The 24,583-nt window shown below is 35.8% G+C and overlaps 2 protein-coding genes across 2 annotated transcripts in view; both read left to right on the forward strand.

Annotated features, from left to right (window-relative positions):
• The first annotated feature begins 1,319 nt into the window (after window positions 1-1,319).
• Window positions 1,320-3,255, forward strand: LOC106639580 (uncharacterized). Its single transcript, XM_089596830.1, has 2 exons — window positions 1,320-1,382; window positions 1,464-3,255. The coding sequence occupies exons 1-2, from the start codon at window positions 1,320-1,322 to the stop codon at window positions 3,150-3,152; spliced, it is 1,752 nt and encodes a 583-aa protein (XP_089452956.1). The 3' UTR covers window positions 3,153-3,255.
• A 4,437-nt stretch (window positions 3,256-7,692) lies between these two features.
• The window catches only part of tll (nuclear receptor subfamily 2 group E member tailless), a 37,856-nt gene continuing 20,965 nt past the window's right edge, over window positions 7,693-24,583 (forward strand). The window contains 2 exon segments of the mRNA XM_089596831.1: window positions 7,693-7,897; window positions 8,018-8,121. Coding sequence (XP_089452957.1) covers window positions 7,693-7,897; window positions 8,018-8,121 — 309 coding nt within the window.

Genomic DNA, 24,583 nt, shown 5'->3' on the forward strand with positions numbered 1-24,583 from the left:
CGCCAAACAGATGAATGCATCGCTTGTCGCCATCGTGACTGCTCGCCTTTCGCTTTCATATATGCTAGCATCCGGTCGACAAAAAGACACGAACGTGGTCGCATACAATACGCATATAACCAGTTGCAAGTGCAGTGTACAGCGACGATGATGACGCCCGCTTTGCAACCTTGAATAGATTGGGAGGTACCCTTTCGCCAATTCTTGCAAGCACGTTAAATACCAATGGCTCTCGATGATTCTCTGCAAGGACTGCCTCTGGCGCAGCGAGGCATACTACACGTTGTATATGAAAATTCCGATCTGGCTCTCAGTTTTAATTTATCATTCGAATCTCTCAAGCGTTTGTACGTAAATCAATATTGCACTTGTGAATGAGTATTGCCTTCACATGTTCTACATAAAATATGATGGTCAATTCATACCTCATCTTTTTACATATATGTAACTGCACACTACTTAGTAATATTTAAGAATACTTGACGTTGAAAAAAACTATTATTACGTTGATGTTTGCGAACAATATTGATTTTTTCATTAATTATGCTTCGCTTATACTAATAAAATAATTATTTGCATATAGTTCGTATGTTTTGGAGTCATAGTTTCTTAGAATTCATGAAAACTAAAAGTCGTAATAAAGAATTGTTATAGTAATGTGACATATTAAAAAAAAACTCCTGTCGAGGGTGAACGGGGCCTTTATACACGTTCGGGAGCTGTAGAGTAGCAAAGCTAAACAAAATTTTTATTGGGTCAAAATAAAGGAGAAAAAAATATAACATTCTTTCATCTTATGGGTATGATAAAGATTCTGGAATGCTCCTCCACAAATCCAAATAATATGAAAAATCCAAATCACAAGAGATAATGTACTGCATTAATGATTCAAGGAGACATTTAGGAACAGTTCAACTTTTATTAGCTAAGTTTCACCCAAGTTGTTGACAAGTGATAATTTTTTTTACTTTTTTACTGATTTATAAATTGTTATTTATTTCAATATTAATATAATAATACTAATATTTTTAGAATCACATTACAGCTCTCACTTGTGTTACTGAGAATGTGAGAAAGTAAAGCCCTAAATAAACGAAGTGGAATATCGCTTCTAATTTATTATAGCTAAGATTCGAAAATATATTTTGATAAAACTAGAATTTCGTAGCATGTTATTTTGTTTCTGAATTCAATTGCATATACGTTGAATAATAATCATCGTACACTAACAATGATACAGCTACTACTTATTAACTACAAAATGTTTGAAAAAAAATCTGTTTCTTTTTTCATTCCAAGTATTAACAACTTTCGTTGAAATGAAGCTAGATTGTAATCAAGTAAAGAACCAAATGGCATTAGAAGGGTTACAATTCAGTTGGGTCACAAACATATTTGACAGGGATACTATTATACGTAATTCAATGTAGAACAGAGGTACTGATACGATTATTTGTTTCCAGGTACTACTGCAGGCATCGTTGACGTGGGAGAAAGGTTTGGCTGTACCAGTACCTGTATCAGCGAAAAAAAACGATATTTTGGCTGGAACAGAATTTTTGTCAGTTTTTATTAACGGTGCTATGGCTCCACGACCGACACGAAGACGTTTAAGTCTCAGACGTAATACAACGGTTCCGATGGACAGTGTTCCTGCAGAATCAAAAAACGATGAGGCTAATATTTTCCGGATATCTCGAGTGCCACTCACAGTAAAGCCTACACCAGCCAGACCTCGAACAACTCCAGTTAGAGATGAAGGAGTACGTTACTATCCCATAAGTCATAAGTTCTTAGACAATAGACATCACAGTTTAGAGACTATAGTAGATGATTTAAATAGGCCTGGTGATATATCTTCAAAATATATTGCAAAGTCAAGTGATCCGGTTACGAAGCTAAGCTTTAGTAAAATGTCTAATAAATCAGCTAAACTTGTAAACCAAAAAGTAATAGGAGTAAGTGTTACGTCGACTGTAGAAGAGACTCCTTATAAGGTCAGAGTTGAACATTATGATTCAAATGATTTTTTAACCACTCGGCCTCCACCTGTAATGGCAACGACAAATAATGCCACCCCTGATCATCGGTCGTCTTCTACAGTATCCCAGACAAGGGTAACCTTTACATCTACTGGAGTTACGTCTACGCCTGCAAAACTAGTAACAGAAGAACTTAATAACATCGTTTCTGAGTCAAATAGGAGTGAATTTTCAGTTGAAGAAGGAGCTCCCAAAACCAGCTCACAGTATGTCACTATGGTCACATCAAAACCTATTCTCAGACAACAAACAATGCCCTTAGACATTCATCAGGATTCCAGAGACTCGGTTGGAAGTAGTAGCAACTCAGAACCTATAGAACAAAGATATGAATTTCCAGAACAAAATCAAGAGACGAAAGAAGTGAATCATGAACTACAAGAAGTTCATAAACCTTTACTGAGAAGTCAAGGACGTAAAGTAGGAAGGCATTTTGATGATACAACGTATAACCAACGCTCAAAAATCTATAACACTCGGCAAAATGGAAATGCTTACGACAATCAGCATCCAAAAGTCTTTAGTGAACAAGATAAAGTTTATGGGGAACCAGAAAAAGTGTATAGTGAGCCAGTCAAGGTTTACTCAGAACCTGCTAAAGTATACGGTGAACCTTCAAAAGTTTATAGTGAACCATCAAAAGTTTATGGTGAACCTGCCAAAGTTTATAGTGGCCCAGAAAAAGTCTACTCCCAACCAGCACAGGTGTATTCTGAACCATCAAAAGTTTATTCTGAACCAGCTAAAGTGTATGGGGAGCCATCAAAGGTTTACAATACAAATGGCCAGGCTGTTGGTGAGCCAGAAGAAAAAAACTACGAAGTGGACGAAGCTGTAAGTGTTGGAAGCAACGGCAACGTACATGGGCCCCAATCTTTCACCGAGGCTACGAACATCGATGAGGATGGACACAAAGTTGGTTACGTGGAGGAGGGTCGTAATTACCGGAAATATCGTGTGGAAGAGAGAACGCCGGATGGATTTATTGTTGGGGAGTATGGTGTTGTTAGTCATGATGATGGGACATTAAGAGGAGTCAGATATACTGCCGATGGAACAATCAATCCAAGACTCATTTATGACGCCCTAATGAAGTTCCTCGCGCTCTGATTTTATTTCATTATGAAAATCAGTAAACATGCAGTGATGAGAAAATAAAAGACTTTATAGGACAATTCTCAAATACTTATTGTCAAAGCATGTATTAAATACATCCAAGCTCAAGCCTTCACAGGATAGACAATGTAAAATACAAGATCATAGAGTATCTGTGACAAATTTTAATTTAATCGGAAGATTTCAATACATTTTATAAAATATTTTAACGAACTATCTTATAGAATCATGACAACACTTATAATACATAAAAATTGAAATAAGTAAATTGTACTTTACAAGATTATTGTACACGATTTATTACGAAAAATAGCTTATTCATGTAAAGGTTTTTGTTCAACAACTCTATAATGTTTTTGAGAAATACTTTTTTTGCAATTTTATTGCCATTGAGTCATCATGACTAAACGACTGATTCTTTTTCTTGTTTTCTAATAATTTTTATTTCTCTCTTGCCAACTCAACTGTCTCAATTTTTATTTTTAGTTTAAAATAAGTCAGTAGATCGCTAGATAGTTTTTTAGCAGTTAAAGTCCTTTGTAAGTTGTAAGTGAATTTTATTGTTACGGTATTTATAAAAAATAAAAAGACTAAACATACCTTCGATAGGTTTTTTACAATGATAAGTTTTTAAAAATAAATTTCAAAAAATGTAATCTATATTTATTGAGTAACTCAAAATCATAAAAATATTCTTTGTAATTAGTTCTAAGTATTATTACATAATTTTATGCGTACATGCTATCCAGATGATGTTTGTCAATGCTAATACATAATACATTTTTATACAAATGCTTCCGAATGTTTTGTATGTAGCTGATTATTTTATTTTATTTTATTATTATTATTTTTTTTTTTTTGATGAATTTTTAGTCATGGCTGTAACTGATCATCTAATAATAATACGTACGAAAATGATTCCAATAAAGGATCTTTCGAATACTTTTGAACTTATGAACACTCATTTATAAAAATAACTGTAAAATTTTTAATTGCGTACAATCAAATTGTGAGGCAGTTGAAATTTTTTTTAATGTAGCATAAGCAATTTCTTCAGTGACGAATATACAAATTTTGCACATACTACAGCGGCCAGAGTCTTCTGGATTTCTGAAAATTATTTAATAATTTTTCCTACCTCGCGGCATTTTTCATGACATTTGGATTTTTACTACACCCTTGATAGAAAAATATTGTTTTGCATGTAAGCGCCTTTCAACCAGGGCTACCCTTCTGGTTTCTTGGACCCTGTTTCTCAGATCTCTTAGACCAAAAATTAGCCTTGGTGACGATGGCGCTTCTGTAACGAAACCTACTATTCATAAGCCATAAGAACTGGCATATCAAAGACTAATATTTATTTTATTGATAAAATTTTTAATACATTCAATCAATTCCGTGATAATTTAATAATTGACAGAAATTGTTAATGAAATAGCTCCATTAAACAGTATCATAGTCCTATATTCGAGTGGAGACACGAAATCCAGAAAAAGTAGGCTCCGCCGCTACAAAAGAGATCGTGAACTTGTCACGACAGCGTTACTTTTGAATTAGCATGTCTTTATATTCGTGTATAGTTGTCACTGATGTTTAAAACAAATGGGTTTTAGGTCATGTTATTCATTAATGTATAAGTAAGTCTGTGTGATTGACTGACATTACCGATGACAGAAACTGCGTATCATTAAACAATGTTATCTTGATATGTAAGCTTTTTTATACATACATTATACATTTAAGAATAATACCTTTATTTTCAATTACCTCATGTGCTAAGATAGTTCCTTTTGTGCGATGCTGCTGAATGTTATCTTCTTCTCAACATAATCCTGACCACTTTGGATGAAGCTAAAGCTAAATTTAGTCGTTTGTTAATCCTTTTCACTCGTTTTACTGTAAGCAACTTAAAATAAACCAATGTTAAAAAAAAATTTAACATTCATATTCATTTTCATGTTTTGTATGATTATGTGAGTTTTTACCGTGCCTAGAGTAAATGTACATCTGTTATCGTATTATCTTATAGCGCGGTAACGTCAGGTGGCTAGTTTACGAAGTAGACGAAACCTCAGCGACCGCGCTACTATTTACTTGAGGATAATTATATACGCTTATTACCTTGTTATTGTACTTTATACGTTTTTCATATTCATATGGTCATCGAAGCGAAGGTGCAATGTGTGATACTTGTCATTTCTGTTTCACATGTCATCAGCATAAAATATAAATGATCATTACTTTTTTGCTCAAGCAGAAGTTTATTGTAATGTTAACGATAAAAGTGAAATTATAATTTATCGACCAATTTCTTTTCATCAGATTTACATTGAAGTCACTGCATCGGTCACTCGTCCGATGTTCATGCATTATGTAACAAATATAATAATTTTTTTTTTAATTGTAAAAAAAGCTCATTTAAGACAATAAGGGCGTACACTACCATGATTTTCAAAAATTATAATTCAAAGACAGAAAGTAAAAATTTAATTGGTCAAGTATTCGCATGTAAAGCGCTGCACTATATGCTGTCATTTTTCAAATGCACTTTTGTAATAAAATTCATTATTATAATATAAAATGATTTCTTTCACTTTATTCACCTTTGCTACCATTACATTTATGATTCAAATTCAACGTTTTTTTCATTAAGTATCTTATAGAAAACGTAGTTTGACGAAAAGATACAGATTTTGGAAACGATTTTTCAGTTTGGATACTAAATAGTTTTAAGAGTTAGTTTACAAAACAGCTAAAGTATCAGCTTTTTCAATGGCTTCAATTAAATGAAGTGGACATCTTGCGTTTCCATAATATATGCAATACTCCAAGACTAAGACACTTAAAAAAAATAGACACAAACATTAACATTAATGATATACGGTGACAAATAGTCATGAAGACGTTTTCTGGCTTGTCAAATGAATAGAATAAAGGTAATGAAATTCAATTCAATTTAGTAAGTATCCTACACTGATAGAAGTCAAAGTCTGCCTGAGCTCTGTGAGCTTGCTTAATTGTTCAAGATAATTTTATAGTAATCCAACGTACAATTATATCAAACTCTATGATTTTTTTTTTAGACCAAGTTTGCTCTGAAAATGAACTCTGTGCTCCATGAGCACTTATTTCACTAATAATCAGCGTAAATAATTTAATTAACTTTGTAATATTGACAAAACAGTGTCATGATGTTAATAACTCCAGTTATTTAATTGGCTGATAATTGTAAACCAATGTGAATGTGAATAGTGAGAAATCCAACTGATATCCTCACTAAAAGTATTCATAGACTCAAAACAGATCTCAGTTATTCAAACTGTAAATCATTAATGAGATCTATAAATCGTTGAAAAATAAAAAATAGTTAAGACCAACCATGTCTTTTTGAAAATAAGAATACAGCGATATCCAAGTTTCATTTGCATACGTTGGCAAAAAATTAAGAGAGTCACATCGAACGTATTTTCTGCCATATCCCCTGAACCAATGCTTATCCCATCTTGACAGTGTACACAAAGTTGCCTAGCCGCAGGCAATTCTTCGGTAACTGGGCTCTGCTTTTACAAAAGCAATGGGATTTCCCCTCACCATTTCTGAGTATATCCAATATTATTTCTTCTGTCTTGTTTTTAAGTTTATGCAAGCACAATTTGATTTTATAAATTTTTTTTTTATTGTTTTCGATAAATTGTCCTCTTACTTTCTATCTTGACTTTTGGACATACTAAGAAAATAATGCCGTACGGAGCAAAACTCTTTTGTACTCACCTGTGAACGACGATGAATAATTTATTTTGAACAAACATCTAATTGTACCCATCGTTTGGAAAAAAATCAAAAAACGTAAATAACTTCACTATTTATTGGTTGCAAAAAAAACATCTTTCATTATAGTTCATATTTTCCACGTAATAATAAAAAAATGTTTCTAATAAATATACCACTTTGTTATAACTTCAAAACATTAGCTATACTATTACTATTCGGCCTTGTATAATTATTAGTGCCCACGCCTTCAGTATATATAACAGTGAGTGACCTTCTTCGATGCTCGTATTGATACAGGCACTGAAATCAGGCTCTTCCGAATTGACTAGTAATTTATTTTGGCATGTACTCGTTTTGTATCTTGATGGCCTGAATTATACACTCACGGTTAAATGTAATGAAGATGCGCTAGTAAAAGGATAAACATTTTTCAATGCTTCGTACATCTATTTTATAAAGTTAACAACTTTTAGTTGTTGCCTTGATTAGATAATCACACGACTAACCCAACGATCGGCAATTATTTGTAGAAGTGACATTAACTTGCAGTGATTTACTAAATGTCAAATAAATACCCATTCTCTTGATATTTTATGTAGAATTCAGTTGAAAATAAAAATTATTGAAAAAATTTATGCAAGTAATAATTACAACACAAACAAGTAAGCTCCAACAATGCTGTCCACAACGAATCTAAAAAATTTTTTTGAAATCGTCTAAAAGTCTATCAAAATAAAATATCCGGTAAATCCCTACCAACGAGATGCGGTTGAAGGGTCTGCCTGGTAATAATATACACAGGGGTAGCAGCAGTGGTATAAGGCCGGTGAACTCGAAAGAGCTTTCTACCCCCTGGCTGTCGAGGGTTCGATGGGCAAAAGACAAAGGGTTTAAAATCAATTTGGGTGTTCTCACGGGCCTAAAGCCAGGGTTGTACTGGCCCTCTGCAGCCGAACGTGCTTTGACCGGTAAAGCAGGGATAAGGCTTTGCCGACTCTCGGTCGGATTACCCTCTGTTTCCTTGTAATCTTACGTCGTCGGCGACGAACCCTCACTCGATATAATACACACCAATCCAGCGCCTTAAGAGACGCCAAAAGCGACGTCGCTGTCGCGTAAACACAGCCACGTGCTGCCACTTGAGCGCGCCTCGTGCATTGTGCAAATGATTGAAATACTAATCCATGAGCTGGTGGGCCGATGTACTTTCACAAAATGATACATACATACATGTACGTATGTAACAGTAATAATCGTCTGAAATAGACTATTGTTGCTGCTACCCTTCTCATCTCTACTGTTAAAAATTGGATAAGTGCCAGTCCAGAATCTGCGTGTGTAAATGCGCAGTGTGGTGGCGTGACACTCTACGAGTAAAACAAATAAGGATGCGATGCGACTCCTCTCTTCATCCCAACCCTCTTAGCTACGTACTATAGTTCCGAAAGCGTTGGCGCGTGCATATGATGAAAAATAAGAGACAATGAATCTCCCTTGTGGATCACACGTGACTTTGCTTGGCCGAGATTTTTCGGCTTGACGCCGACTGCGCCCAATTTTTGTTGACGTTTCAAAGACGTATCTTTATTATTTTCAAGCGCAATTGCTCCAGGGCTTCGAAGTGACGGTCGATTTAAAGTGGAGTTATGGGAGTTGTCGTTAACGTTTTAGTGATGCAAACCGAGACTGTTGAGATAAAGCGAGTTTTTGACTGGTTGACAGCGTATTGCAGCTCGTACTCTGCCATGTTGTGATTTTTATATCAGCAACATAAAATTTTTGTGCATACGATAAGAGATGTCTACACATTATTTCGTGAATTTAATTTCACACAGTGTACTTGTTGAGCTTATTTGACAACGCAAGTTGGTATACTGCAGTTCTCTTTTCTATTTTTTAGATAAAGTTTGTCCAATGATTGTATTTTCATCTGCTGATCTAGAATCTATTTATTTTATTCTACACTATTGAGTATAAATGATATCTTCAAAACAAAAAACAATAATCAATTGGACAAACAAAAGATCAGTCTCCTACCTCGTAGTGCGGAATTGAAAACCGTCTTTGTAAATATACATCCTCGAGAATCAAAGATATCCCTCCACCTCTACCATCTTTCGGACCACCGTATAAAAGCATGTGCGTGTACACTGGAGCTGCGAATAAACAGGTATTATTCAAAGAAACAGGAGGGTAACACATTTCCATCAGGTTGTCTGGAAGAGAATAAAAAAAAAGCAAGTGATCTGGAGCTCAATGTGGTATATGTAAAAATACTGAGATAAACAAAAACATGAGAAGTATAAAGAAATAAGATGAAGAGTGTGAGAGAAAGAACTTGAGGGGGGTAGAAGGAGAGCCGCTAATGGAAATACAATGAAGAGGTGAACGAGGTTACAAACCAGAGGGGATAAGTTGGGGGAGTAGTCGAGTGGTCTCGAGAGAAAGAAATTAGTGGTGGATGCAGGTACGAAAACAAGCCTCACCTGTGGTCGGTGGTACATATTTATATTTATTACCCCTATTCTCTCACCTTTTCTGCATACTTGTGAGAATATACTATATAGGTGTGCTTTATTTTAATAGTATAGGATCACTTTATTTTTTTTTTTTATGTCTTCGATACTCTGAGTATATCTTTTTTATCTGTAAAAAATAGCTTGGAAAGTAAAATATGATCGTGATAAGACCCTGTTAAGTGTGCTAAGAATAAATGAGCTAATCACTGATACGTATTAGTAATTTTCTAGACTTTATGGTTTAGAAAACAATTAGGGAAATAAGAAAAATAAGAAAAAGATGAACAAGTAAAAATCGAGTGCTTTTGTTCTGTAAAAAAGTATAACACACTTAGTGTGACAAGCAAATCAATGGTTCAATTATTTCTCAGACGATTCTACAAATTTTTTTTTTAATGAAAAGTTCTCCTTACAAAACATACCTTTATAATGCACAAGAAAAAAGAAACCTTAGAAACCTTCACATCTTTAAAAAATCAAACAACAACCTAAGATCAAGTCTAAATAAAAGACACATATTCCTGAACAAAGTCTGACTAACAAAAGCGAGAGGTGCACGTGTGAGTCTTTCTTTGCTTGCCACTGACCTTCGCTAACCAGTTCTCTCAAGACACACAATTACCCTCTTCAGAATAATAGTTCTCGATCTCTGTAACTTTATTTTATCCCCATACTATTGTGTACAGCGTATACCCTCGTGAAGTTTGTAGTTTGTAACGCCTTGAAATTTGTCCTGCTCTTTGCTTGTATGTACAAAACATACGTACCTCTACTCGTCACTCTCGCATTCTAAATGCTGGGACACACAGATCTTCGATAACACATTGTTGATACATGCCCACAGTCCCGTATTTTTTTGCTTAAGAAGAGATTCATCCAGGTTTCACGTTTATTCTGATAGAATGTAGAATATAAAGCATTTATACTTAGTATACTCCAAATGTCACTGCACGTTTTTTTTGTATAGTCATTCACATAATTGTGAAGACATTGAGAAAGTAGTATTGGATACAGCATCTGAACGTGTGAGGGCTGTCCATGGATAGATCCGTTCTTGCAGATTAGCCTGTATTTTTTGCTAATGATTTTTTAAAGAATTTTGAAATTATTGCGTAGATTTTTTCACTATGGTACTATATTTTCTGAAAAGAAAGGAATCATTCAGTTTTAGAGGAGTGGCAATGTTTGTGACTATCATCGTAAAATTTTTCTTGTTTTGAAAGTGACTGATTGTGAGTAAGCAATAGATTTTACAGTTTTTGCACGTGTATGATATTATTTTCTCATGTTTTAATAAAGGGAGTCTAATGAGATTGGCGTTGAGACGAACGGAACGTTGCTCAACATTTTGATCCCTTGACAGCTCTTAACAGATCGCGTGCCCACGCATAAGAATCCACAACCAATTATTTTCTTTAACAATAATGTTAATTATGTGAAAGTATCAAGGTATACGTTTAGTGGTAATGTTGGTGCACTGGAAATATATTTTAAGTATTAGTTCAATGCAGTAGTTCTGGAAATTATACTGATTTTGTTTGAAATCATTAAAATAACAGTAGAAGTGCAGTTGTAGTGTTTATTTGAATAAAGTGATAGTATTTGTAAGGATTTTAGTGAATTTTAAGGACTCGTGTGATTAAGTGATATTCAAAAATCTTAATGTTTAGTCCTATTATTTGTAGCTTTATTAATACAAAATTATAAAAAATAGTTACAATGACAGAGTATCAAAAAATTGATCACCAGAGCTTTATTATTCAAACAACGTAATACTCTGGAATAACAATATCATGTGATATTATAATGTATTTCAATCATGTCTCTAAGGCATACATTAAAATTTGTATATATTCGGGGAAAACCCCCCTCCCACCTACTTTTGATTCAACCTTGCTTCGGAGTTTTTGACAGAATGGGTGTACATAAAAGAAACCAATGGAAGCATCTTATCACACGATCATACGTAATAAATAAAGTTGTCACTCAATTTTAGCTCCCGTAAAGGAAAAGAAGCAGCTAAGCTCTTCGTCCTGTCTTGTAGTCATATTTTATCAGAAAATTTTTCAAAAAGCAAGGTAAGGGACGAAAAGGGTACCATTTGCTCTAATGGAAAATGATTTGTCGTGCTGTGGTTCAAGTGTTAGGTAGCCCAACCACTAACGACGCCACCTCAAGGACAACAACAACGGAACGCGCGCCAAACGATTTGTCTCTGTCAACCTTCGACGCTAAATCCCCATCCATTATCATCTTGCTCTTCCACCCAAATAAAAAGGGAAGCGTGGCCTTCTTACGATCTTCATTATATTCCAAGATTCTCATCGTCCATCCGATGCGCTGATGTACATTGTTTAATTTTTCATTTGCTTATTTTTTTCTTTTTGTTGTCTTTCTTAGACAAAAAGCACGGTGGAGTAGATAAAAACTTTCAATTGAATGCCATGTAATATCATCCGTTACCCTTGTTCGATGAAAAAAAATCTGTTGTCTCATTCGAGTGGGTTGTAATTCAATGAAGGCATGTCCTATTTGAAGAGCGTCAGCCAAAAGAGGAGATCAAAACTGAAAAACTAAAGACACATGTCGGCCGAAAAGAAGATACGTAGACAAGAGCTCTCTTGTTTCTGTTATAATACTATAAAAATTAATCTAGTGGAGTCTGCTGAAACTTTCGATAAGTAGTAGTGTTTACCTGATAGTTTTAGCAATCAATACTAAAGAGTGTAGTTAGTCTAGTGGCTGTCACCCATGAGATTTCTTCTCTAGATAATTCCTGGATAAAACAGAATTGGCGTTGATTTTTAATTTAAATCTATCTTTATTTACAAATAATGGGAGCGTAATATGTAATTTACTGGTAATCAGTGTAATAAAAAGCTTTATAAAAGAGCCTCTTCCCATTAAATACGTTAAAGTGATAGTTAAATTAAGAAAGTCAAAACAACAGCTCATCGACGGAAAAAAGCTACATGCTGATAAATTACAAATTCACTGAATATTGTTATATAATAAGATTGATATTTTTATTAAGAATAATCATCATGTATAACATGTAGTCAAAGAGTAATAAAATCTACCAAAATAGTAGAGTAATCTGACTCAAGAGCAGGTTCGGAATTTGTACTCAAATGACGTTAGTAGACTTTACCAGAATTTTTTATAGTATTTATGCATCTTCTCTTTTACGTCCATCAGAATGACAGTAAGAGTGTATCTTGATGCACGACGTATGCACAATGACATCACGAGAGAACACGGAAATATTTCCCACAAGTTACAAAAGCAGAAAACATGCGGGTCAACGTCCTTCCTATAGGCACTGTCGAGTGCACGCAATCTCCTTTGTCTCTAGAGAGCAGACAAGAGATCATACTCTAGGACTTGTCTCTTGAATACTGCCGTGTACGCCCGTACGTTTCTAAGTACATATACTTACAAGCATGGAGACGTATTAATCGTTATGAAAAAATAGTGTTACAGGTAAGAAGACTACAACAGCTCTCGCAGTTCTCCACTTTCTCTTTGGCACCTTAAGCGATAGTAGAGGAAGCAAGGGGACGGTTGAACCGTAATTTCACATCGAGATATTTATTTTCATCCCCCCTTGTTAACCACTCACCCAGAAGAGTACTCGGGGTGTTCAGGCTACGGATCAAATATTTTTATCGTAAGGGTAAGAAGATAAGAAAAGGCAAGCCTGTCGTGCTATTGTACGGTCTGATTTTTTTTTGCTTTTCGTGCAATGTGTGTGGTACCTGATGTGTATCTGGCTGTACTCGAAATTTGAACTTAAAAAAAAAATAATAATGTATATGGACACTTGTTCGATGCGAATGATTTATTACTATTAAACAAATTTTCCTTGTAGATAGATTATTCACAAAATATATTTCACAATATATTATATATTTCAAAATATATATCACAAATAAAGATTTTCATTTTGCGAAGTAATTAGCTGAGAGACGAAAACCACGCTTGTTTCAAATTACAATACTTTCAAGATTAATGGTTAAACAGATACATCATAACACATATTCTTTGCATTTATTGATTAATGCAATCACTTTTTTCCGAAGAATCAAGCATTCATGATGTAACCTGTACATTATCTTCCATAGACCATTACCATAATTCAGTGCATTACTGTAGCTTAATTATCTTACAAAGACAACAAGTAAATATAGATCAATCATCAGCCCGAAAACCGCATCTAACTATTCTCAGCACGTTTCACCTCACTTGATACATATTATACTGAGGGAAAAACCTCGTGGATATCATCCCCTTCGCGTAACACACGCATCCCATGTAAAATGATGCACTCGTATGGTAGTTGGGGGTGGTGCTGATGCTCATGTGGGTTTCTCTCTTCCTTTTTCCCTCGGCGAAACAGGTAAAAGCTCGCTCAGTCATTGCCCTGCATGAGTAATGATGGAACGCGAGAGCTGACGCATTATGTGAGTTCTCATGGATTGTATGTGCGAACTGACAACCGTTCCGTGACGAGTTTGGCTAATGATTGAGACCCTCGACTATAGTGACTCAGAGCTTTGTTAATTAATCAGGTCACTTTTTACGGTGATTCTAAATTTTGGGGTGGCTTGTCAGTGTTCCGGAGTAGTTGTTAAAAACATTTTTAGTTGAATAGCCACTTTTTGTTTATTTTTTCAGCTACGAATGTTCTGAGTTAAAATTGTACGAGTGTAAGTACGAGTATTATAAATCCTACGAATTCTATCAAGTGATTTGTGATTATCATGGGATTAATTTTTCCTCGTATTTTTCAGTGAGCTGTAAATTTTGGTTTTAAAAATAGCAATGCAATATTTTTTGAAAGCGTAAAAGGACTGATGTATTCAAAAGACTACTATCTATTAGAAGCGTATTCAACTATGTAATACAGACCTCTAGAAGATCATAAATTAGAGCCAGGGATGTAGTCGTTAACACATACTTGAGCTCTGTGATTCTTATAATAAAACTATACCTACATGAACAAATATGAACATGGAGATTTATATAACGTTGACAATAATTTATAATTTTGTTGAACGATAAAATAACGTTAAAATATTTACATTTAAGGGTACAGTTATAGTCATTCAAAACTTAGTATTTGCACCAACACTAATGATATTTTGTAGTTAAATTAAACGTATACTAAATAAGTGAAGTATTACTACCTATCGTTGTTAACTGTGTTCACTTTGTCAAGACAACCGAAGATTATTATCTGGAGAATCCGGACAAATTTTTTTTTTTTTCTTAATGATAATATGAGATTTACTCAAGACATAAGTTGTGTATGTGCAAAGGATAAAGGATAAAAACAGGTAAAGTTACACTACATAGCCATGGTTAGCCAGGTTGCTCAATAGGCAGCATTTATAGTATTGTTTTTTTCACAATCACGTAATGCAGCTCAAGCTGTGAACTCCGAAATTTTTTCAAAATCAGTAAACCTGGGACACCCTTTGCATTTATGAGATGTTCATCGGGAAAAATTTCAAACTGGTACAATGGTTACGAAATAGGAACGGTAGCCAGCAGCCTTACTCATACAAGTTATTGTTATAATGTCATACTTAAGTAGTAGCCGAAAAATTTTATATTCGTATGGAAAATAATTACACCAGAAATGAGTGGCAAAGATTTTTCTCTATGCTAATATTATATTTTATCTAAAAATATTGGAGCTACCGAAAAAAAATTGATAATTTTACTACTCCAAAACCAAGTCGTTTCCATCTTAACTGTATAATCAGCAACAAGAATTTTACTAAGTATAAACGCTCCTAACAAAATTATTTAGCCTAAAAACTGCCTTGTGGAAATACCGTTGTGAAGCTTAAATTCTGTCGGCGAATTACGCACAATTTTTTAAAATATGATTTAACACGTGTATCGCGCCTCACTTCCAATTGGTCAAGTCGGGTACTGTGGGCTCTCTCTCACACACTGATTTATACTAGAGAGAGGCGTGGCATATTCACGATTTCTACATACATAGCAGAAAGGTGTTTCGCTGGAAGATCGAGTAAAACCTTCTTGCCGTACGATAAAAGAACAAAAATTAAATTGAAAATATATTCTTACGTTTAGAGTGATTAGGACTTCAGCTTAAGAAGCAACTGACAAAAAGCATAGCATCGCCTTTATCCTAAATAAACTGGAGCATTATCAGCCAAAGTTAAGGGGTAGAGAGCAGTAGAGACTCGCCCGGCATCAGCCAGACAACTATTAGCAGCACGCATGCGGGGGCGACGATGCTCCCTTTAGGCGGAGCTGGTCAGCCGAGGGCGTGGTGTAGCCGCAATGTCTGACCCCCTCTGCTTCGGCTTCGTGGGTTTACATGTGAACAGCAGCGTGATGTTATGAGTACGTGAAGAGACTTATACGTACACCTATGGAACTCTATAATATAGTACATACCGCTTGTCGTATTTAGTACACATGGCGTGCACGTAACGACAATGAGCTGGTCAAGTGGATTACACTATCAAAGTCAGCAAAGTTGTAGAAGAAGGATAAAAGATCTGTAATTATCGGCAACTTTATAGCTCTACTGTTCTTCCTCTGGGTGAAACTCTGGTGTATAACGAATTTATATCATAAAGAAGGATGAAAATGATAGTATAATGTATAGCTATGTTAATTGTTTATCCCCTTCAACCACTAATTTTTAATTTAAACGAATCTCAAATTAATCTTTACTTTTCATATTTCTCTGTTCTTGGACTTACTCGTCTGTGCGACTGAAAGTATAACACATCCATGATTTTAATCATAAAAAGTCACTTCTACAGCTTACGTGGAAAAACCTCGCTACGTCCAACATTAATAACCATAGACAGAATAAAAAAAAATCAAAAAGAAGGAACGAAAAAGAGAAAATGATCGAAGATCAAATTTCGTCACGTTTATTAAAAAGAATACAAGAGCTAAGCGAAAAATGGCCGGTGCCGCAAAACGCCTCCTCTCGTTCTTTTTCCCCTCGCCGATCTTCCAATACACTGGCTCAGTTCTCTTTTTGAGCAGCATAAATCGTGGGACGATAATGGAATTCTCAACGGGGTGTCTCTCATTCTCTTCCCCCTCCCCCATTGACGAATGTCACCTCTTCGCCGCTTATCTGTTGTAACTCGCGTCTCTTGTTCTGCATCTACTCTATACTACACGTACGTATGTATATGTGTACGATTGTACGGGGTCAATTTTCCGAGGTAGTGAAAGAGAGAGAGAGAGATTGCTACTACGTTGGCTCGCCTAACAAATGATTTAATTAGCGGTGATGGCTGAGCCCCTCGTGTGAACTTTTGTTCATCTACCCCCTCTTGAGAGTAGCAGCTCGTGTTCGATACTCGATTGTCCAGACTACCACTTCTGCTCTACTAGATTACCGTATCTCTGTTGATACAAATCACGAAATGCACTGACGTTTCTGCTGATGTTGGATTAATACTACGTACTTAGTGAGAGAACGAACTGACATTGAGACTCTGTTTTAAAGCTGTTTTTCATTTGACCGATAATTTTATGTATAATGCATTATCTAATAAGAAAACAGCATGATTTTAAGTTCTTAATTATTTTATGGTTTACAAGCGTTTAAAATAAAATTATCAACGATTTATCTTTTTTTTAAAATTAAAATAATAACTAAAAACTAAAGTACTTTAATCGAACAAATCTATAGAGGGCGGGACAAGAGAAACAACTAAAAAGGATGTTCATTCGCGAATTACCGATTACATATTCTGAATTCAAGTTACTATGATCAATATTCATCAAAACATTTAAATAAAAATCAGACTTTAGATGTGAGTCTCATCGAATACACACATATTCACAATAATAAAATTGTAATGGAAAATATTATTGTTAAGTCATACGTATGTTAAGCTGAATTTCAGATGAAACAATGTATTTTTGGTATGAATAGATCATAACTTGAAGTAAACTATTAAAAACGACGAATGATTATCGATAAAATCATTATAATCAATTAACCAGTTTACGGTTGGGTGATTAACACATAAAAAGTTGCGATAAGCCATGCTGCTAAGCAAGCTTGTGAAGAAGTGATATTTAATGATAATAATCGAAATTGCGATAAGCAACGATAAGTAATTGATTAATGTTTAATCATCGTATAAGTGGTAAACAATGAGAAGAAAAATAGTGATACAGTAATAATCAATGTTTGACCAGTAAAAAGTAATCATAAGCAATTAAATATCTCGTATCTGCTTGATGCATTCTTACATCATTGCAATATACTCTCAATAATTTACCAATTTTTTTGCACAAACCGCTATACAGTTAGAAATAAAAGATTAACCAACTCCACTCATTTAAAAAAAAAAAGGAAAACTGTGACTAGGCGCCCTACGAAAAAGACATAGTGTCCTCAAGAGGTCACTCTTCATACCTCACCGATACGTTACACCAGCAAGTGCGAATGACAGCTTAATTTTTTACTGCTGTGTGGTAGGTTAGAACAAGACCGAGCAAGGCAATTCGCGGCGGTGGTGATGACGAGCCGGCCAGTGCCACCGACCCCATAATATAGCATCGGAATACGTATACCTTCATAAACGACAAGAAAATCCCTAGTTCAGCGCTCTGAGCACGTACCAACGCTACTCTCGCCTCATATATATATATCCAGCCTCACCTTATGGACAGCTAAAGATTTACATATATTCGTCGTGGTACAGATCGATCGTACATGGCTGAGGGGTGATTCATCCTGGCTGACAGCCTATGTCGAACTCGCACAAAAGTGCACATACAAGGTCAAATTAATTTGCTTTGATTCTGTTTTGTTTTCATAAGTTTTTTTTTTTGATCAGCTGCAATAAGACTTGTACCAAAAATAACTAAAAAAGTATTCCATCTACGTCACGAGATAGAAGATTGGCATATTTTTCAATGGATCATTTTTACTTCAAGTCGTGGAAATAGTAAAACTTAAATTTTAATCATCAAATGTAACGTACTTATTTGTAGAATATTACTTGTTTTGCATCTTGTATATAAAGAGTACGTTTGGATCACGGATACGTTTAGTAGAGAGGTGAACATGTTATTATCAAGAAGATTAAGTCAACTATGTGGTACCAGTATTATAATAAGCTCAATACAAATATGAACATAGTATTCACTATAAAATATATCATAAGGTTAAGAAGTTACGTCAGTTACAATAATTTTACTTTGGTTTCACTACTATCTGTAAGAGATGATGTCCACTTTCCTAAGAGTAGAAACTCTGCCTCTGGTTAGGACGTAGTTACTCCATTCTTCGTAAGAGACGAATAGCAAATGCTTGCTGGCTGCAGGTGCATAACATTAATATTACAGAAATAAAATAGATAATCCATTTACTTTTTAGGCATTAATAATACATTTCTCAAAGATAGTGTACACTCTACATTAGAGAATAAATATAAGGCAAGTAAATACGTAGCCATGCTCCTACAAAGTATTATATTCTTTGTAAATATTCTTGTTGTTCTTGAAAAATTGTTATTTTTTATTTCCAGTTATGTAGTTTGAGTTTTTTTTAATGGAAACTAAAAAGATAGTTTTCCGTAAAGATAACATACAAGCTCTGTAAACTACATTCATTCAAGTGGTAAATTTAAATCTTGAAAAAAAAGTAAAAATTTCCGGCCCGTGATTTCAAGCACGGGAGAATGACTATAATTTTAATAAGTATCCTGTAAAAGCCTTTCTACCCCGTTTGCACGAATCAAACGGAACGTGACAAGATACAAGGAAATAAAGCTTAAGGAAAAAGCTTGGTAACGAGCCAAAGCCTGAAAAGGGTCGAGCGCCGTGCACAAACGTCAAAGAGCTGGGGAAAGCGCACGGAAAACCAAGACGGCGGCACATTGAAATCAAATCAGATTATCTGGCGCCACGATCCTGTAACTGCTGCTGCGGATTTTTCCTGTTCTCTCGCGCACTTTTACGTTTTGCCGGGACTTTATAGCTTCCAACGCTTTGCTGAGCACTCGAAAAAGACATTTCAAGCACGAGACGCATGAAGCTATTAAGATCCGCCTCCTTTTTTCCTTTGACGGGCTTTTTTTCTTACTCCACGTTTATAAGTGCATTCACATTACTACGTTTTTTGGCTGAAGCACTTTTATGATCCTTTTTTTTATCACCTGCAATGGAATTTCTCTCGCAAAATTTGTGTGGGAAAGTAAAGTTTTGGAATGAATTTTTAGCTTCTTAATCACCCGTTGAGATTTTGTAGCCTCTTTGGAATTTCATTTTTCTTTTAAGATAGATTTTAAAATTGCGGAACAAAAGAAAAGACCATTTTGGCATTGAGCATTTTATTAGTGGCATCAAGTTGCTACTCTAAGCTTTCATGTGAGACAATGAGCCACATCTCACAGCGCAAGTGCAGAAACGCACTAACATTAATAGTGGCACCTTGTACCGCACCATGCACGTAGCGTTTCATGGTGCAAGGTCTGTGTGTTAATTACAAAGAGGATTCAGGTGTGCAAGCACCAGGGCGTAGACATGGATTGTATAGTTTTCGATGTCTCCCCCTCGCGTGCAGCGTACCCACACGTGAACAGGCAAGAGCTACCTGCGCATGCACCTTCACCTTGAGACGACGACGCAAAAGGGCGCTGTCTTAGATGGGAGAAAAAAAAGGGAGAGGGGTACAGCGGGTGGTAGGAGGTGTGCGGCATTTGTGAAAAGGGAGTAACGAAATCTCTCCGTACATGGGTAAGTCGTCAAGGCGGGGTCTTTCTCCGGAAGCGCTTTGTGCCTCCTCGACGACGACGGCATCAAGACATCGTTACGCTACTCCACTGGGCGGGATCGCACCCTCAGATGACGATTCGTGCGCAGCGTAAGGGCAAGCAGAGAGAAGTCTATACTTCTTCCATCGAAAAGAAGAACTGCGTCAAAAGCCGACTCTCTCCTCCCGAGTACATATACTGTGTACACACAATATGCATGTATGTTCTTTTTATTTTAACGTATATGTGTATACGTTCGCGTATACTTTAAGATCTTGAAAGCAACTTGCGCGCTCGCACATTCACCTTGCGACGTGAAGGTTGATGACAGAGAAAAAATGGTGACGGCAAGTAATTCGAGAAAGACGACGGCGAGATGAGGATAGGGTAGCTGGAAAGAGAGTGCGGGCCCTCTCCTTTTTATTAGACGGGCGTAGTTTTTTCAGAGGACGAAGAGGATGAAGTACAAAGCACACACGGTTCACTGACAGCGACACTGTTGGTGCTCGTATACCCATATACTCGATGCGACAGTGGAGCGAGATGCGGGGGCAGTTCTTCTCCTGTTACGTCATCCTCGATGCTGCTACTGAGGACAACAACGCTGCCTTTCTCTCGTTTTCCTCCTTCATTGGAGGCTGCAAACGACCATTCAAAGTACTCCACTGCATACGTGCGCGTAGGAACATTATACGTCAAATGCGCCGAGCAAAAGCGTCCTCTTGGAGTCCCACTCCGACAGCCCCTTCTTGGAGGAACGCCTTCTCGATCTTCTCTTTTTCTTTGCCCTCTTGCTGTCTTTCTTTCTTTATGTTTCTTTTTTTTTCTTTTGGTGTCTTTCTTACGTGTACATAAGGGCACCCGTCATTTAGTACGTATAAGTGTACAAGATGGACTACTCTCATTCGCGTCACTTTGTGATTTTTCTGGTGAACATGCGATCGAAGCATGAGATTGGATTCTCCACGCTTCCCCTGTCCCTCTACCGCTTTTTAAAAGCGTCCACCTTCTCTTCATTCTTATATGCCGATCCTCTTTGCTTTCATTTACCCACTGTTAGCCTCTGCCTCCCTGATGCCGCTATTGTTCGCCAACAATGCCGAACTGAGATAATTAATTTTTTCGTGTGTATATTGTATGCGTATAGAAAATAAACAGCGATCGGGGCTTTATTTTCGTATGTTTCTCACATGGAGTAAGATAAGTAGAACAAGAGTTGGACCTGCATGCCTTTAAGAGTTCTTTTTTTATAATGATTGTGTAAAGTGTAATGAATTTTCATATCTAGAGAGATTCTTCACTGGAGTCAACCTATTGTAGCATAGCTCTGTCAGTAGAGTTAATATTTTATACAAGGAATAGTTCTCGATTTCGAATAGACACCCTTTTTTTACCAAAAAACGTTATTTTATTGTTTATCCGTTGTAAAAACAAAACAAAAAATATCAGACACAAGCCAAATATCTACGCACTATAGTTTACCTATAAATACGTCTATTCTCATGGTGGTAAAGTCGTGCTATGAAATTAACCCACATTTCACTTTTAACGCTTGACTGGTGCTTAGAACAGAAAAAATACAGCGCGCATGTTAAATCCTTCATAGAAACTAAATGATAAGCCAAACAAACGTCTTGTAGCAAAGTGGAAGAAAAAAGTAATGTGGGATCAATTTTCGAAAATGGTAGTCGTAAAAAGGGAGAAAAAAAATTACTCAATAATCGATTCTTACTTCTTTGAGCCATAACGTCATTAAACTGTTGTTACGTTAAAAAGAGATGACTGTGATGATAGTGTTGAAGAAGGGGAAAAGAGACCGCAACCTGTTGCAAAGCTCAGTTCACGCATGGAATTTTGTACGTACGTACATACAACGCGTGTATAACATTGTTTTGACGTAGGTATAGAAAAAAAGAACCATATCGATACACGCGCTTGTACAATTTTTCTCGGGGGTGGATGTGATATATGGTATACATGGTACATGGGAACTCACGAGCATATGGCTGTTCTGTATGCGTCGATGTATCGGGTAGCACGTCAGATCGTCAGTTCTTACAAACTATTCACTGTATACCCACACTCCCTTTGTTCCTCCCACCCGAAAAAAGCTACACCCGTAGGTAGATGTACCTGTGAATTGGGGGAGGACGAGCGAAAGAGAAGCGCAGTGAGAGAGGGAGAGAAAGCGTGGGTTAGTCTTTCTCGTTGTCGATCGGCACTGGCTGCTTTTTTGCCATATGCTGTTGCTACTGCGAGTAAGCGAGCATGCGTGAGTCCATGCGTATGTATGCTCATGAGAACTCGTTTCTCATCTCATATAAGCTCGCATGCGGCCACTCGTTACAGTTTGACATGGGAATTTTTCTTTCTATCGCGGGAGAGAAAAATGATAATGCTGATGCACTCGTCAGATCATAACGTACTTTGTACCGTAATACATTGTTAAAGAGATGAGGAAGCTGGTTTCCGGGTTTATTCGATTTTAATGGAGCATTAAAGAGCAGATAGGTTATTGATTGAAGCCTCTCGTACTTTCGTTTGATTTTAATAAATTTTTTTTTTTTTTTTTTAGTTGAATGATAATACTTTTGTATCCTTTTTGTACGTAGAAGATTATTAAGTTATTTTATAATTTGTTAGTAGTATAATGAGTTTTGTGGAACAATATTAATCTGTACTAAGCTGACCAAAAAAAAAACCTTATTACTTTTATAAGAAATAAAACAAGTTTTGTACTTCAGTGACTTATAATAATAATAATAATAATAATAATAATGATAATAATAATAATAATAATAATAATAATAATAACAATTATTATTATCATTAAAATTCTTATTCATTAGAAAATTATTTTTACTTTTGTTGTTACTACCGTTCTTATCACCGATGTTATTAAAATTATTGTTGTTGCTGTGGTTTTTTTGTTTTGTTACTTGTTTAGTTCTTTTAGTTACTTTTATTTGCATTATTTTAGCACTTGATAATTTTTATTATAATTATTCATTTTTCTTATTATGGGCCCAAAGTGCAACTGCCGCTTTGCGCCCTCGGGTCACACTTTGCACCCTTATAATCACATAAATCCCACGGATAGAAAAGTTTTTTGCGCTCTCCAGACCCAGAGAACTATTCTTCACTGGGGCCAAAAGTGATTTACTGAGCGAAAAGTGTGCCCACGGGCCCAAAATTGCACTTTGCTCCCTCGATGAGAAAAATATTATACGCGACTCAGGCATCAACGTACAACAACCGTGCCCTTCGGACACCCATGTTTGTATTTTGTGCCCTAGTGACCTATTGTACCATTTATTTGAACTGATTTAAATACCTATCTATTTAATAAAAAGTTAATCACATCCATCTCTGTTTTAGTACACGAGATATCCACTTATTCCTTAATTTATTTTTAGTTATCTTTAAACAATTCGCAATGTAATGAAAAAAAAACCAGTAGCTAAGTTGAGGAAAATGACTATTTTTTAGCACACCTGCGTAGAAGTAAATTTTTAAGTTTTTTAAAATGTTGTATGTAAATAATATGTACATAACAAAGTTTATACAATTCTTATAATTTCTCATAGAATTAATTATGTACAATATTACCATGAGATTTTTTATAAAAATCTCTTCGTGGTATAATCGATTAAAAATTGTTATCAAAGTTTTACGTATTTTTATAACTAAGTATGCACATAATCTATTTATGGAGCCGTTTATAATCCCTTCGTTATGTTCTTCTACGAAGATATAAGAAAATTTTATCATCAGAAAAAAAAATTGTGTTCCCTATAAAAAATACGCGCGTGTGCAGAAGACAAAAAGCTAAAAAATACATCGAATTTACTATCAGAAGCAACAACGACGCACCAGTATAATAAGTACATTGAATTCATGATGCGACAGCTGTCGCGAGTGAAAAATCGATGCCATGGAGCTTACGATGATACTGAACTAGAAAAAGAGGACTGCTACCGTTTCTGTTGGCACGCTAAATGTCCGTTAGTCGGCCGGAAGTTCAATGTTATTGAAATCAGGGTGGCATGCTGTCTCATTGCTGTAGGAACGAGTTGACGAAAAAAATGGGAAGTCCCTGAAAACGAGTCGTAACGAACTTTGGCCCTTGCACTCCTTGCACGGGTTAAACGAGCGAGGGTATCGAAGAAAAGAAGCTAAGACGTTTCGGTCGAGGTCAAGACGTTGATGACGAGGAGCGTCGCGACATGCTTAGCTGTATAGTGGTACTCACGGGGTGGGTTTTGCAAGACCACAGTCATATGGCGACATATTGTAGATTAAGAACGTGGGAAACTTGGGAGTTTGGCGATTTTTAAGCCACTTTAAACGATTT

The sequence above is a fragment of the Copidosoma floridanum genome, unplaced genomic scaffold (assembly GCF_036245765.1).
Source record: "Copidosoma floridanum isolate Cflo_tuat_1 unplaced genomic scaffold, Cflo_Japanese_pri ptg000030l, whole genome shotgun sequence".
NCBI classification, from domain to species: domain Eukaryota; kingdom Metazoa; phylum Arthropoda; class Insecta; order Hymenoptera; family Encyrtidae; genus Copidosoma; species Copidosoma floridanum.

Excerpts from the sequence above, each read along its gene's own strand:
- LOC106639580 (XM_089596830.1), top strand. The coding sequence starts at position 1,320 with ATGAAGCTAGATTGTAATCAAGTAAAGAACCAAATGGCATTAGAAGGG. Across the intron at positions 1,383-1,463 it reads AAGGGTTACAATTCAGTTGG|GTACTACTGCAGGCATCGTT; the intron begins GTCACAAACATA and ends ATTTGTTTCCAG.